This window comes from Zophobas morio, unplaced genomic scaffold (genome assembly GCF_036711695.1).
Source record: "Zophobas morio isolate AGI-343-1 ecotype UQ-CSIRO unplaced genomic scaffold, CSIRO_AGI_Zmor_V1 ptg000026l, whole genome shotgun sequence".
In the NCBI taxonomy this organism is placed as follows: domain Eukaryota; kingdom Metazoa; phylum Arthropoda; class Insecta; order Coleoptera; family Tenebrionidae; genus Zophobas; species Zophobas morio.
Genome location: NW_026972131.1, coordinates 14866109 through 14883525, shown reverse-complemented (window position 1 = coordinate 14883525; position 17417 = coordinate 14866109). Strand labels below are relative to the sequence as shown.

Below are 17417 nucleotides of genomic sequence, written 5' to 3'. Positions count from 1 at the left end.
CCAATTTTTGAGATGTCAAAAATTTTTGGGATTTTCAATTTTACATTTTTAAATTTTAAATTTTTCGATTTCTCGACTCTGGTTTTTTTTGGTTTTTCAGTTTTTCAATTTTTCAATTTTTCGATTTTTCCATTTTTCGTTATTTTGATTTCTCGATTTTTAAATTTTTCGGTTCTTCATTTTTTCGAGATCTCGATTTTTCGATTTTTCAGTTCTTTGATTTTTTAAATTTAACATTTTTTGATTTTTTAATTTTCCGATTTTTCGACTTCCAATTTTTTGATGTTCCGATTTCTCGATATTTCAATTTTTCGACTTTTGGGTTTATCGAAATTTCGATGTTTCGGTTTTTCAATTGATCAACTTCCCGATTTTTCAATTTTGGGCCTTTTCGCTCTGTTCATGTTTCGATTCCTCGACGTTTTTTAAATTTTTCGATGTTTCGATTTTTCGAATGCTCGGTTTTTCGATTTTGCGACTTTTCGCCTTTCGATTTTCAAATTTTTGGTGTTTCGATTATTCAATTTTTCGGTTTCTCAATTTTTGAACTGTCTAAAAATTTTGCGATTTTTCAATTTTGCAATTTTCGGTTTTTAATAAAATTTTTCGATTTCTCGACTCGTTTTTTTTTAATTTTTCAGATTTTTAAATTTTTCAATTTTTCGGTTTTTCAATTTTTCCATTTTTCGTTATTCTGATTTCTCGATTTTTCAATTTTTTCGGTTGTTCAATTTTTCGAGATCTCGATTCTCGATTTTTCAGTTCTTTGATTTTTTAAATTTTACATTTTTTGGTTTTTCAATTGTTCGAATTCTCGGTTTTTCGATTTTTTGCTTTTCGATTTCCAAATTTTTGGTGTTTCGATTATTCAATTTTTCGATTTCTCAATTTTTGAGATGTAAAAAAAATGGGATTTTTTGATTTTCATTTTTTAAATAAATTTAAAATTTTTCGATTCCTCGACTCTAGTGTTTTTTAGTTTTTCAGTTTTTCAATTTTTGAATTTTTCGATTTTTCAATTTTTCCATTTTTTAAATTTTACATTGTTTTGATTTTTAAATTTTTCGAATTCTCGGTTTTTCGACTATTCAATTTTTCGATTTCCCAATTTTTGAGATGTCAAAAAATTTTGGGATTTTTCAATTTTCGATTTTTAAAATTTTAATTTCTCGATTTCTCGACTCTAGTTTTTTTTTTGGTTTATCAGTTTTTCAATTTTTCAATTTTTTGATTTTTCAATTTATCAATTTTTCCATTTTTCGTTATTTTGATTTCTCGATTTTTCAATTTTTCGGTTCTTCAATTTTTCGAGATCTCGATTTTTCGATTTTTCAGTTTTTTGATTTTTTAAATTTTAATTTTTTTGATTTTTCAATTTTTCGAATTCTCGGTTTTTCGACTTTTCGATTTCCAAATTTTTGGTGTTTCGACTATTCAATTTTTCGATTTCCCAATATTTGAGATGTCAAAAAATTTTAGTATTTTTCAATTTTTCGTTATTTTGATTTCTCGACTCGTTTTTTTGGTTTTTCAGTTTTTCAAATTTTCAATTTTTTGATTTTTCAATTTTTCCATTTTTAGTTATTTTGATTTCTCGATTTTTAAATTTTTAGGTTCTTCATTTTTTCGAGATCTCGATTTTTCGATTTTTCAGTTCTTTGATTTTTTAAATTTTACATTTTTTGATTTTTCAGTTTTTCGAATTCTCGGTTTTTCGACTTTCCAAATTTTTGGTGTTTCGACTATTCAAATTTTTGATTTCCCAATATTTGAGAGGTCAAAAAATTTTGGGATTTTTCAATTTTCGATTTTTAAATTTTAAATTTTTTGATTTCTCGACTCTTGTTTTTTTTCGTTTTTCAGTTTATCAATTGGTGTTTCGACTATTCAATTATTCGATTTCCCAATTTTTTAGATGTCAAAAAATTTAGAAATTTTTCAATTTTCGATTTCTCGACTCTAGTTTTTTTTTGGTTTTTAGTTTTTCAATTTTTCATTTCTTCGATTTTTCTATTTTTCCATTTTTAGTTATTTTGCTTTCTCGATTTCAAAATTTTTGGTTCATCAATTTTTCTAGATGTCTTTGATTTATCTCTTTTTCAATTTTTAGAATTTTTTGATTTTTTGATGTTTCGACCTCTCGGTTTATCGAAATTTCGATGTTTCGGTTTTTCGAGTGATTAACTTCCCGATTTTTCGATTTTGGGCCATTTCGATTTTTCGATTCTTGGACGTTTTTCTAAATTTTTCGATGTTTCGATTTTTCGAATGCTCGGTTTTTTTGATTTTGCGACTTTTCCCTTTTCAAATTTTTGGTGTTTCGATGATTCAATTTTTCGATTTCTCAATTTTTGATGTCTAAAAATTTTGGGATTTCTCAATTTTGGAATTTTCGATTTTTAAATTTTAAATTTTTCGATTTCTCGACTCTCGTTTTTTTTAATTTTTCAGTTTTTCGATTTTTTAAAGTTTAGATTTTTCAATTTTTGAAAACTTCTATTTTCCGTTATTTTGATTTCTCGATTTTTCAATTTATCGGTTCTTCAATTCTTCGAGATCTCGATTTTTCGATTTTTCAGTTCTTTGATTTTTTAAATTTTATATTTTTTGATTTTTCAATTGTTCGAATTCTCGGTTTTTCGATTCCCAAATTTTTGGTGTTTCGAATATTCAATTTTTGGGATGTGAACAAATTTTGGGATTTTTCAAATTTCGATTTTTAAATTTAAAATTTTTCGATTTCTCGACTCGTTTTTTTTTTTTATTTTTCAGTTTTTCGATTTTTCAATTTTTTTTACGATTATTTGATGTTTCCATTTCTCGATTTTTTAGTTTTCAAATATTTCAGGTTTTCGAATTTTCGATTTTTGGCCGTTTCAATTTTTCGAAATTTCGTTTTCTCGATCTTTTCATGTTTCGATTGTTCGATTTTGGGCCTCTTCGTCTTTCGATTTTCAAATTTTTTGTGTTTCGATTATTCAATTTTTCGATTTCTCAATTTTTGAAATGTCTAAAAATTTTGGAATTTTAAGTGAACTTTTTTTTTCTCGATTTTTTTAGGTTTTCAGTTATTCAATTTTCGAATTTTAGACTTTTGGTTTTGCAATTTTTCGATTTTTTGAAATTTTCGGTGTTCGGACTTTTACGATTTCTCGATTTTTCAATTTTTCGTTTTATCAATTTATCAATTTTTCATTTTTCAGTTTTGGGATCTTTCAATACTTATTTTGATACTTCAATTTTTCGATTTTTCAATTTCTCGATTTTTAAATTTCTCGATCTTTCAATTTTTCGACTTCTAGGTTTTAAATTCTTCGGTTTTTCAATTTTTGAATTTCTCGATTTTGGGCCATTTCGATTTTTCGATCTTTTTATGTTTCGGTTTTTCGAATGCTCGGTTTTTGATTTTTCTATTTTTCGAATTCTCGATTTTTCGATTTCCAAATTTTTGGTATTTGAATTATTCAATTTTTCGATTTCCCAATTCTTGAGATGTGAAAAAATGTTGGGATTTTTTAATTTTCGATTTTTAAATCTTAAATTTTTCGATTTCCCGACTCGTTTTTTTGATTTTTCAGTTTTTCGAATTTTCAATTTTCTGTTACGATTGCTTGACGTTTCCATTTCTCGATTTTTTAGTTTTCAAATATTTCAGGTTTTCGAATTTTCGATTTCTCGATATGTCGTTTTTTCGATTTCTCCATTTTTCGATTTTTGGCCAGTTCGATTTTTCGACTTTTCGTTTTATTCGATGTTTTTTTTAATTTTTCGATGTTCCGATTTTTTAAATTCTCAGTTCGAACTACTTCAAAAGTCAGTCCGCGAGATTCTTTCAGACTACCTCAAAAACAACACAAAAGGGGTCCTGAAATGACGTCATCGATAATGTGGAAGGTATGAATGTTCCATAGTCTCCAATTCCGAAAAAAACCTGTTAAGCAATTTCTCAGATAAAATAAAAACCCGTGAAAAGACAGGGAAAAGTTAATAATTACAAAGCTAAGTTTCTAAATAATCAGACAGACGGTAACCAGCAACTTGAATTTTCGTACTCTAATAGCTGCAAAATGGCACGAATGTGAACATTTTTTTTTCTCGATTCTCAGCTTGTAGAAAATAAAAAAACGCCAGTTCGCCAGTTTCAGTCTTATGAACCGCATTTGAACGCAAATAAATGACGCCCAAAAATTCTTCGTCTGTTTAATCATCATAAAACTAAGTTTGCAAGGATCCGCTTAAGTCATAAATAAGACTTAACACAATGACGACAGCGAGGTTATCGCATTTCTCATTTAAAGAGTGACATCATAACTGGTTTTATATTACATTCGTCACTTCACGTGCATTTCTGTTTAACTTAATTATTAAATTTTACCCATTCTTCGTGTCTTTCAGTAGTCACGAACAAATATAGCTCGATTGACACAATAGAATTATTTTTAGCGCTTCACTGATTTATGCCTAGTTGCATAACATTATTTGAACCCCATACAAAAAATCCTCAACCTCCCCATACATTTTCTCCGCTCGATCGAAAAATCGAATAACCGAAATAAATGCGCCGATCCCACTTATGGGCGAGTCTTGAAATGGACTTCGCCGCCGAGCGTGGATTCAGTGTGGTTCTAGACTTTCGTGGGCTTTCGTTAGTTCGATCGGCGTGGTTACACCCACCCACCATAAACAAAACTCCAACAGGTAAGTCATTCAATAAAAATAACATTAGTAGTGCATGGGCAAAGTTAGCAACGTCCACACTGCCCAATCCACCCATCAATTTAATTAAACTACTTAATACAGTCGCGAAGTCTTACAAGAAAACCCATAAATATTGATCGGCGTCGGTGAGTCAAGTTCGCAGTTTATTTCTGGATGTTTTGTTATTTGCATTGTGATAAAAGTCGGGTTATTAACGAGCGACTAAGTGATAATGAATTGAGTCACAGATCGCTCAACAGTGCTGGAATTGTGACAATTTTTCAAATCGAGGTAGTTTTTAATTTATGTGTGTGCAGGCTCGAGTTGATCAAATAAACGCGAAGAATAAAAATAGATTGTTTGCTGAAAGTAGTTAATTGAGTTCGGTAATTATTTAGTGTTGGATGGTTGTTAGTGTGGCGGCGGGGGATTTGAACCCGCCACTCGTTCTGTGTAACATTTATTTATAAAAATGAGTAATATGCAAATTACTCGGTACTGATTTTTTTTGGCAGAATTGTAAACGTAAGGAATGCCAGATTCACTTTTCCCGACTTTTACCCCACTATTTACTAATCGAAAACATGTAGTGTTCTGGCGTTGTCGATGACCCATTTATCCCAAGAATAACAACTCGTCTTATAAATACACCACGAGAAATCTCCTCCAAAGCTCGCTTTCCTCCCGACGCGTATATCATGTTTCTTAATAATCGTGCCAAAAATATTTGCAGTTGATCTATGAAAATGTCTCACACGGTTACGGTAACGAGGACCACGACCACGACCACCACGTCTGCCATCATCCTCAACACGGGATATTTAAAAACATGGCCAGGCATTCTGAAGTTCCTTCAGCTGGTAAGAAATATTTACAAAATATCACTTACTTTTAAAATAGGGACTGACGTCAGAGCGCAGCGTTCGCGCTTCGTATTATAGATTTCGAATTATACGCTGCGGATTATCGCGGTATTTAGTATTTAGCGGGCGAAAATTTTACTGCCCTTCGTCAAACGCTGACGTCACCAAAATTTGCATAGTCCCCCATATGGTGTTGCAAAGAGGCCTAGGTCGCGCTGACCTAAAGAGAAAGCCGAGGTCGACGAATAATGCGTTATTTCCTTTTTTAGGCACTGGGAATAGTCGTGGTCGGCTTGGTCAGCCACTACTATCGAGACTACACTCACGTTAATCAGACCCCAGAAACGTTCTTTTTGCTGATGGCCGTCACGTTTCTGGTAGGGACGTTCCTGCTGTTGCTGTCGTGTCTGATTTCCATCTCCACCGCGTCGATCATTTCAAAGACGATTTATGTGAGTCGGGATTGCGTTCATTTCCTGCGGGATTTTAATTATCGGTTTGCAGGAAGTGGTCTACCACGGGTTCGCTTTCATTTTGTATTTGGCGGCGAGCTTGACCTTCGTCATTGAGGTAAACCATTGGAAGAGGAGCTATGGGAGGGACTACGAGCCGTATTTTGCAGCGGCTGTAAGTACCAGCATTGTTTAAGTATATTATAGTTGGACAACCTATACGGACAATCACTTTCCCATGTAGAAAAGAATGAATATATATTTTATATCTCACTCGAGAAATCGAAACATAAAAAAATCAAAAAAATTAAAATTGGAAAATCTAAAATTTAAAAATCGAGAAATTGAACAATCGGTTAATTCAAAAATCGAAACATCGAAAAATTGGAAAATCGAAAAATAAAAAAAAAATGGACAATCGAAAATTTAAAAATTCCGAAAAATGAAAAATTGAAATATAGAGAAATGAAAACTCAAAAAATCGAAAAAAAATAATAATTTCAAAAATTGAAAAGTTAAAATTGAGAAATCGAAAAACTGAAAAATCACAAAATTGAACGAAATATCAAAAAATTAGGAAATTAAAAAATTGAGAAACAGAAAAGTCAAAAAAGCAGAGTCTAAAAATCGCAAACTTAAAAAATCGAAAAATTGAAAAATCAAAAACCTGAATAATCGAAAAATTGAAGAACTGAAGAACTGAAAAATCGAAACTTTAGGAAGTGGAGAAATGGGAATATAAAAAAATAGATTAATTGAGAAATCCGAAAACTAAAAATTCAGAAACGTCGAAAATTGAAAAATAAAAAAATATTGAAGAACTGAAACATCGAAAAATCTAAAATTTAAAACATTGAAAAGTTAAAATATCCTAAAACTGAAAAATGGAGAAATCCAAACATCAAAAGATCAAAAAAAAGAAAAATGAAAATCTAAAATTTAATAATCGAAAAACTGAAAAATCAACGAATCGAGAAGTCGAGAATTTAAAAAATTGGACAATTGAAAAATCGGATAAATCAAAAATCGAAACATCGAAAAATCGAGAAACCGAAAAGCAAAAAATCGAAAAACCAACAAATCGAAAAATCGAAACATTGTAAAATTCAAAAATTGAGACATCGAGAAATCGAAAAATCAAAAGATAAAAAAATCGAGGAGCCGAAAAATCGAGAAGTCGAAAAATCAAAAAATTGTGAAACCGAAATAGGCCAAAATCGAAAAATCGAAAACTTAAATATGGAAAAATTGATAAAGGCGAGAGATTGAATAATCAAAACATCGAAACATCCGAATCTCAATGAATTGAGATCTCAAAAAATTTAAACATTCGTAAATTAAAAAAATTAAAATATAGAACTGGAAACTCGAGAAACTGAAAAATCTAGAAATTTAAAAATTAAAATATGAAAAAGTTGAAAAATTGAGAAATTGAAATAAAAAACAAAAAACTGAAAATCCAAGAATAAAAAATAGAAAAATCTAGAAGTCGAAAAATGAAAGAATCGAAGTATTGAAAAATATCAAAACTGAAAGAAATATCCAAAAATTGAGAAATCGAAGAATTGAAGAACTGAAAAATCGAAACTTTGAGAAGTGGGAAAATCAAAAATAGATTAATTGAGAAATCAGAAAACTGAAAATTTAACGCAAAAATTTGAAAAATTCAAAAATTTAAATACTGAAGAACTGAAAAGTCAAAAAATCGAGAAATCGAAAAAACTAAAATTTAAAACAATCAAGGATTAAAACATCGCAAAATTGAAGAATCGAGAAATCCAATTCAATTTGAAAAATTGAAAAATCGGGGCATTGAAAAATTGGAAAATCCAGAAATTGAAAAGCTCAAAAGAAAAAAATCGAAAAACCGAGAAATCCAAAAATCGAAACATCGAAAAATTCAAAAACTGAGACTTCGAGAAATCGAAAAATCCGAGGATCGAGAAATTGAGGAGTCGGAAGCCGAAAAGGAAAGTTAAAAATTGAAAAATTGAGAAATTGAACAATCAAAACAACGAAACATCTGAATCCGATAAATTGAGAAATTAAAAAATTGAATAATCGAAAAATTTTAAAAAAGAAAAACTGGAAAATCAAAAATTAAAATTCAAAACATCGAAAAATTGAAAAATTGAAATATAGAAGAACTGAAAACTCGAGATATCGAGAAACCTAGAATTTTAAAAAATGAAACATTAAAACATCGAAAAGTTTAAAAATTGAGAAATCGAAGCATTAAACAGTCCCAGAATTGAAAAATCTAAAGTTTACAATAAATTGAAAATCCAAAAAGGAAAAAAGCGAGAAATAAAAAAAAATCCATCAATTCAAAAATCGAAAAGTCGAAAAATTGAAATATTGAGAAATCTCATAACTGAAAGAAATATTCAAAAAATTGAGAAATTAAAAAATTGGAAAATTGAGAAATCGAAAATCTAAAAAAGCAAAATAGAAAAGCGTAATCTTAAAAAATCGAAAAATTGAGGAATTGAAGATGTGAAAAATCAAAACTTTAGGAAATCCAGAAACGGACAAATAAAAAAAATACTTTAGAAATCGGCAAACTGAAAATTTAAAAACGTGAAAATTTGAAAAATTGAAAAATCGAAATATTTAAAAACCGTAAAATTGAAGAGGACAAAAATTGAGAAATCGTATCATTGAAACATCGTAAAATCGAGAAATCGAAACATAAAAAAATCAAAAAAATTAAAATAGGAAAATCTAAAATTTAAAAATCGAGAATTGAACAATCGGTTAATTCAAAAATCGAAACATCGAAAAATTGGAAAATCGAAAAATAAAAAAAAATGGACAATCGAAAATTTAAAAATTCCGAAAATTGAAAAATTGAAATATAGAAGAACTGAAAACTCAAAAAATCGAAAAAAAATAATTTCAAAAATTGAAAAGTTAAAATTGAGAAATCGAAAAACTGAAAAATCACAAAATTGAACGAAATATCAAAAAATTAGGAAATTAAAAAATTGAGAAACAGAAAAGTCAAAAAAGCAGAGTCTAAAAATCGCAAACTTAAAAAATCGAAAAATTGAAAAATCAAAAACCTGAATAATCGAAAAATTGAAGAACTGAAGAACTGAAAAATCGAAACTTTAGGAAGTGGAGAAATGGGAATATAAAAAAATTGATTAATTGAGAAATCCGAAAACTAAAAATTCAGAAACGTCAAAAATTGAAAAATAGAAAAATAAAAAAATATTGAAGAACTGAAAAATCGAAAAATCTAAAATTTAAAACATTGAAAAGTTAAAATATCCTAAAACTGAAAAATGGAGAAATCCAAACATCAAAAGATCAAAAAAAAAAAAATGAAAATCTAAAATTTAATAATCGAAAAACTGAAAAATCAACGAATCGAGAAGTCGAGAATTTAAAAAATTGGACAATTGAAAAATCGGATAAATCAAAAATCGAAACATCGAAAAATCGAGAAACCGAAAAGCAAAAAATCTAAAAACCAACAAATCGAAAAATCGAAACATTGTAAAATTCAAAAATTGAGACATCGAGAAATCGAAAAATCAAAAGACAAAAAATCGAGGAGCCGAAAAATCGAGAAGTCGAAAAATCAAAAAATTGAGAAACCGAAATAGGCCAAAATCGAAAAATCGAAAACTTAAATATGGAAAAATTGATAAAGGCGAGAGACTGAATAATCAAAACATCGAAACATCCGAATCTCAATGAATTGAGATCTCAAAAAATTTAAACATTCGTAAATTTAAAAAATTAAAATATAGAACTGGAAACTCGAGAAAGTGAAAAATCTAGAAATTTAAAAATTAAAATATGAAAAAGTTGAAAAATCGAGAAATCGAAAAAACTAAAATTTAAAACAATGAATAATTAAAATATCGCAAAATTGAAGAATCGAGAAATCCAATTCAATTTGAAAAATTGAAAAATCGGGGCATTGAAAAATTGGAAAATCCAGAAATTGAAAAGCTCAAAAGAAAAAAATCGAAAAACCGAGAAATCCAAAAATCGAAACATCGAAAAATTCAAAAACTGAGACTTCGAGAAATCGAAAAATCCGAGGATCGAGAAATTGAGGAGTCGGAAGCCGAAAAGGAAAGTTAAAAAAGAAAAATTGAGAAATTGAACAATCAAAACAACGAAACATCTGAATTCGATAAATTGAGAAATTAAAAAATTGAATAATCGAAAAATTTTAAAAAAGAAAAACTGGAAAATCAAAAGTTAAAATTCAAAACATCGAAAAATTGAAAAATTGAAATATAGAAGAACTGAAAACTCGAGATATCGAAAAACCTAGAATTTTAAAAAATGAAATATTAAAACATCGAAAAGTTTAAAAATTGAGAAATCGAAGCATTAAACAGTCGCAGAATTGAAAAATCTAAAGTTTACAATAAATTGAAAATCCAAAAAGGAAAAAGCGAGAAATCAAAAAAATCCATCAATTCAAATATCGAAAAGTTGAAAAATTGAAATATTTAAAAAATCTCATAACTGAAAGAAATATTCAAAAAATTGAGAAATTAAAAAATTGGAAAATTGAGAAATCGAAAATCTAAAAAAGCAAAATTGAAAAATCGTAATCTTAAAAAATCGAAAAATTGAAGAATTGAAGATGTGAAAAATCGAAACTTTAGGAAAAAATCGGAAAAAAATAATAATTTCAAAAATTGAAAAGTTAAAATTGAGAAATCGAAAAACTGAAAAATCACAAAATTGAACGAAATATCAAAAAATTAGGAAACTAAAAAATTGAGAAACAGAAAAGTCAAAAAAGCAGAGTCTAAAAATCGCAAACTTAAAAAATCGAAAAATTGAAAAATCAAAAACCTGAATAATCGAAAAATTGAAGAACTGAAGAACTGAAAAATCGAAACTTTAGGAAGTGGAGAAATGGGAATATAAAAAAATAGATTAATTGAGAAATCCGAAAACTAAAAATTCAGAAACGTCGAAAATTGAAAAATAAAAAAATTTTGAAGAACTGAAAAATCGAAAAATCTAAAATTTAAAACATTGAAAAGTTAAAATATCCTAAAACTGAAAAATGGAGAAATCCAAACATCAAAAAATCAAAAAAAATAAAAATGAAAATCTAAAATTTAATAATCAAAAAACTGAAAAATCAACGAATCGAGAAGTCGAGAATTTAAAAAATTGGTCAATTGAAAAATCGGATAAATCAAAAATCGAAACATCGAAAAATCGAGAAACCGAAAAGCAAAAAATCGAAAAATCGAAACATTGTAAAATTCAAAAATTGAGACATCGAGAAATCGAAAAATCAAAAGGCAAAAAATCGACGAGCCGAAAAATCGAGAAGTCGAAAAATCAAAAAATTGAGAAACCGAAGTAGGCCAAAATCGAAAAATCGAAAACTTAAATATGGAAAAATTGATAAAGCGAGAGATTGAATAATCAAAACATCGCGAAACATCCGAATCTCAATGAATTGAGATCTCAAAAAATTTAAACATTCGTAAATTTAAAAAATTAAAATATAGAACTGGAAACTCGAGAAACTGAAAAATCTAGAAATTTAAAAATTAAAATATGAAAAAGTTGAAAAATTGAGAAATTGAAATAAAAACCAAAAAACTGAAAATCCAAAAATAAAATTAGAAAAATCTAGAAGTCGAAAAATGAAAGAATCGAAGTATTGAAAAATATCAAAACTGAAAGAAATATCCAAAAATTGAGAAATCGAAGAATTGAAGAACCGAAAAATCGAAACTTTGAGAAGTGGGAAAATCAAAAATAGATTAATTGAGAAATCAGAAATCTGAAAATTTAACGCAAAAATTTGAAAAATTCAAAAATTTAAATACTGAAGAACTGAAAAGTCAAAAATCGAGAAATCGAAAAAACTAAAATTTAAAACAATGAATAATTAAAATATCGCAAAATTGAAGAATCGAGAAATCCAATTCAATTTGAAAAATTGAGAAATCGGGGCATTGAAAAATTGGAAAATCCAGAAATTGAAAAGCTCAAAAGGAAAAAATCAAAAAACCGAGAAATCCCAAAATCGAAACATCGAAAAATTCAAAAACTGAGACTTCGAGAAATCGAAAAATCGGAGGATCGAGAAATTGAGGAGTCGGAAGCCGAAAAGGAAAGTTAAAAATTGAAAAATTGAAATATAGAAGAACTGAAAACTCGAGATATCGAAAAACCTAGAATTTTAAAAAATGAAACATTAAAACATCGAAAAGTTTAAAAATTGAGAAATCGAAGCATTAAACAGTTCCCGAATTGAAAAATCTAAAGTTTACAATAAATTGAAAATCCAAAAAGGAAAAAAGCGAGAAATCAAAAAAATCCATCAATTCAAAAATCGAAAAGTTGAAAAATTGAAATATTTAAAAAATCTCATAACTGAAAGAAATATTCAAAAAATTGAGAAATTAAAAAATTGGAAAATTGAGAAATCGAAAATCTAAAAAAGCAAAATTGAAAAATCGTAATCTTAAAAAATCGAAAAATTGAAGAATTGAAAATGTGCAAAGTCGAAACTTTAGGAAGTCCAGAAATGGACAAATAAAAAAAATACTTTATAAATTGGCGAACTGAAAATTTAGAAACGTGAAAATTTGAAAAATTGAAAAATCCAAGTATTTAAAAACCGTAAAATTGAAGAGGACAAAAATTGAGAAATCGTATCATTGAAACATCGAAAGATTGAGAAATCGAAAAATAAAAAAATCGAGAAATAGAAAATTTAAAAAATGGAGGAATCGGAAAAGCCCAAAATTGAAATATTGAAAAATTGAGACATTTAAAGTTGAAAAATCGAGAAATCGACAAGCCGAAAAATCCCAATAGCGTATTTAGGTATAAATCACAAGATCGGGACTATTCTACTTTTTAAAATTTAAATAACATTATAAATTGGAAATTGTTGATTTTTTTTCCAAAAATTTTGACGTCTAAGGTGAAAACTCGACACGGATGCATAAACCGTAAACGAGGCGAAACTACAATTTTACTATTGTAAAATTTGGAGATTGCGTCGTTTCATTGTTCGTGACAAATTTTGGAGAGTGTAATTTAATAATACAATTTGAAATGTAAATTTTGTCATTCGGGAACATTATGTATTAATAAATCGTTAAGATGTTCAAGAACTTTGTTCACTTATTCGTTGTAAAATCCAATGGTCGAAATAGGTTAGTTCTTCGTAGTGGATGTGTATCACATCAACTCTAACGAATATCGGTTTATAGATAAATCGCTTAAAGCCGATATTGGCCTGAGTGTGCTTTGGTCTGTAGATCAAACAAGTTCTCAGGCGACGGAAAATTGCATGTGGAGGGAGACTTCGGATTACAAATCGTGCCAAGAAAGACATATTTGGAAGAGATGGATTTTCAGGTGCTTGACTAGCGGTAATTTTAAATTGTTTGCTGTCGTTCGCGAAGTGAAGAACACAATTTCATTAAAATGATAATTATAAAATTATCATAATCACTATTGGTATTAATTAACACAAAATGGCGCGCAAGTTATCAGTTGATTTCGTTAATAAATTCATAGAAACCCATATGAGATTTTTTCATGCCTTAGAAAATTAAAAAGTAAAAAATACAATAACAAAAGTTTTAAAATGCGGTTTACGAAAAATTCGTTGACCTGTGCAAATAAGAAAATTTTGGAAACGCTGACAAATATGATATCTTAAAAAAAAATAACACTTGAAGTGCAATGATGTCGGTGTTATATCCTTAGATCATATAATAAATAGATACCAATACTCAAACTGAAAGGTGTGACTAGACATGAAGCTATCTGTTGTCGTTTTCTACGTCCAGGGGAGTAGTATAATGCTATCCTTGTGTGATCACCACATCTTCATCTTTGTTATATGCATTTCATCTGTATATGTCTATTTCACTTCCATCCTTGTACCGCACCAGCGCAACAAATCGCTTTTGACAGATGTTTCTTCTAACCTCTCTTTCGAGTTGTTGTACAAAAAACAATTTTAGAATTTAGAACAAAGATCCTATTTTAAGTGATGTAGTCATAAAGGATCACAATTGCTGCCAAATAATTTACTATTCCTTTCGTTATCTACTGTGAATTATTTATAAAATCAAGCTGTCAACATCTTTCTTCCGAAGTTAGTTCAGACATACTTCCTAAAATTTAGGCGCGCAAAATTCAAATAGTGATCAGGCAAGGATAGCTCCATTGTAATCCCTCCATGCACGAGAGAGATGTGTGACAGTAGGATGTCGTCACAGGCTGTCCTAGGGAAAGAACACGGCATGGTGGTATCTATTTATTATATGATCTAAGGTTATATCCCGAGAGGGGCCCAATACACCCAATAAAATCGAACAGACAAAATAAAGCTTCAAACATGATTATTTTTATACTAAAATTCTGAAGTTTATAAACTGTACATTTTATTTATTTATTTATTTTATCTTGTTTTCGAACTATAATACACATTTCAAACAATGTCTGTAACTTATTTTAATGTAAATTATATTCATGAGGTTAACAAAATCAGATGTAATATTAGTGTGATTTTGACCTTATTCTAGATTTTATTACAGCAGAACGGCGTATCCTTTTTAAATTTTAGAAGTTACGGAAACTAGTTCAAGAAACAATTAGTTATCTCGTATTTTTGGAACAAAATCAAAATTGTTTTTCATAGAAACAAACAGTCTTCAAAGCAGCCTTTAACAACTCGATATTACAAACATGCCTCTTAAGTTCTTTATGCGTTTTGTTCTCTCTTGTAATTATTTGTAATGTTAACGCCAAAGGTTTATGTCATTCTGTTATTTACTTTGAACATATATTTTCATTTTGTGTTAATATTTTTGTAACACCACGAATCCAAATTTTACTTAAAATCTTGTTTTACTTTAATCTTGTAAAACTAAACAATTATACCAGTTTAAAAATCCTTGGAAAGTTTCTGTCAGTCTTCAGATATAGTAAAATGAAAATAGGCGTCAAATTCATTTAAATTCAATTCTTTCGTATCACGTTACAACGCGTTGCTTCATATTTTTAATGTCAAGTATATTTTCATATTTTGTACATATATGTTTATACACATTACTGTTTACGGAACAATGTTAATTATGGATTTATGGATAACTCCTCGTATAACAGCAGAGTGAAGGGTGTTTGCCTTTGCTAATGTTTGATGGCGCCATCTGATGTAGAGTAAAATAAACCTAATACGTTGGCTCACTGTAGTGAAAATGCGCGTTGACGAAAAATTTGTCCCACGCCCCCTGAATTCCTTGTCCTAAAGCTCACTATTTAGGCGAAGTAAAATTTGTGTTAGGTTGTTCAACTATAATAAACTTAAACAATGGTACCAGTTTGAAGCTCAAGTTAACTCCTTGAAAATTTGTTTCCTTGCAGATAATCGGCATCGTCCTGTCCGCGCTCTACTTACTGAGTACAATATTTGCCCTCAGAAGTTACAGGGGTTTGTAAGTTGTAAGGGTATTTGTTAATTTTTGGTACATTTAAATTATTTTGAGTTGAGTTGTAGTATTTATTATTTTCTTAGTTCATTTTACACATAATTATTTTTTCAAGCAGTATGTAATGTGGCACAATTTTCATTAAAAACGCACTCTTTCAGTGGTTTGAACTATTTTTTCGTGTCAGTCATGCCAAAGTTTTCTAGAACACATCGGAGTAGTTGGAATTTGTATCACGTAGTAGGCGTAGTTTTTCCGAGAGGCGGCACAACCTTGTCATGCATTTAGTAGGCAACCAACTACACGAAGCTTGTAGATAGGTAGAATCAAGGTTATTACAGTGTATTTTACCTATATTTGTCAATTATGTCCGTCTCCCACATTGGGAATAATTTATGTGCTGTAACTAATCGACACGTGCCAGGTAAGCATTCAACAAATCAAGATAAACTAAACATTCTCACGGTCAAGACGATTAAGTTTGAATGAAAACGAAGTACTATTATTAGAAAATGTGTTTAACCAAATGTACTCGTATTAATGTATCTATGGATATTGTATACCTACTCTCTAATTAATTCTGCATCTCTGGTCAGATTTCAAGTATTATTAAAGCTTGTGACGAATCGAAATCTGACAGGGACAAGCTGCCATTGGTGTTATTTGATGTGCCTCAAACATGCCTTATTTTACTAGTTGTAAGACGCTAATTGTGACTGTTTATTTTTAAGAAGTATTTAAATTTTATAAGTGTTCTAAAATGTATGTACATCGCAATTTTTATAGAGCATATATGTGACTGTAAAATAAAAGTTACTCTTTTATCTTTGCTTTTTGTTGCAATACGCAATTTCACCCGCTCCCATAAAATCAATCACCAAAATCCCATTTTATTTACTCTTCCAATGAAATTTACCAAATTTTTTAGTTTGGAAGAGCAGTCTTTAAAACTGTCAGTATGATAGCATTATTCCATTGCTACCTACCTACTTTCGTCCACTACCTGCGAAAAATCTTGGAGTAATAAAAATAAAAAGCAAAAAATGGAAAGTAAAAAAAAACTATTTTTCAATCAAAAATTGTTGTTGTACATTGTAAAATTTGACTGTAAAATAGATATTCTAAGCTGTAGTTTTTGTAAATTGAAATATTGTATGTAATATAAATGTATTACATGGAAAAACAAAGCATCTGTTTAATCAAAATTCATTTGACTTAATTTAAATTGAACTGCTTTAATAACTTTATTTATTTATTAAATATCTGGTAAGCTACTAAACAAAAAAAAATACTTGAATTGAACTTAAACATTTTGGAAAATATAGTAAATATTGCTAAGTTAGTATCAGGTCTTAATTTAGCGGAAAGTTATCTTGCCAAATAAGACTCATTTTGACATATGACCTACTCTTCTAAGAAAAGGTACTACCCCCGCCCACCCACCCTTATTTTCTTAGAAGAGTAGGTCATCTGCAAAAATCAGTCTCATACTTGCCAAGATAAGACTGATTTTGGCAGATGACATATCCTGCATGAAAATAAGGGTGGGTGGACGGGGCTAGTACTTGTCAAGAAGCGACAGATTTTGGCAAATGACATATCCTCTAAGAAAAAAAGGGAGGGTGGGCGGTAGGCTAGTACTTGCCAAGACAAGACTGATTTTGGTAGATGACTTATTCTTCTAAGAAAATAAAGGCTGGGTGGGTGGTACTTGCTAAAAATAAAAATTTAAGAATAAAAAAATCGGATAAATGAGAAATCGCAAAATTGTATAACTCTATAATCGGAAAATCAAAAACTGAAATATCGAAAAATTGAAAAAAAAAACAAATCTTATAAAATCGAATTCGAAATTCCAGTTCTCATTTTTTTAGATTTTAGATTTTTCAACTTTTGAATATTTAATTCCAATCCTTTTGATTTTTCAAGTTTTAACTTTGTGACTT

General features: G+C 28.9%; 1 protein-coding gene across 5 annotated transcripts; it reads left to right on the top strand.

Annotated features, from left to right (window-relative positions):
- The first annotated feature begins 4446 nt into the window (after nt 1-4446).
- LOC135136384 (uncharacterized) lies at nt 4447-16295 on the top strand. 5 transcript variants are annotated; one of them, XM_064065629.1, is made up of 5 exons: nt 4447-4698; nt 5432-5558; nt 5831-6013; nt 6066-6188; nt 15407-16295. In XM_064065629.1, the coding sequence occupies exons 2-5, from the start codon at nt 5439-5441 to the stop codon at nt 15479-15481; spliced, it is 501 nt and encodes a 166-aa protein (XP_063921699.1). In that variant the 5' UTR covers nt 4447-4698; nt 5432-5438; the 3' UTR covers nt 15482-16295. The 5 variants fall into 5 exon arrangements, with proteins under 5 accessions (XP_063921699.1, XP_063921701.1, XP_063921700.1 ...); XM_064065631.1 differs by lacking the exon at nt 4447-4698 and adding an exon at nt 4726-4844; XM_064065630.1 differs by lacking the exon at nt 4447-4698 and adding an exon at nt 4880-4989.
- The last annotated feature ends 1122 nt before the right edge of the window (nt 16296-17417 follow it).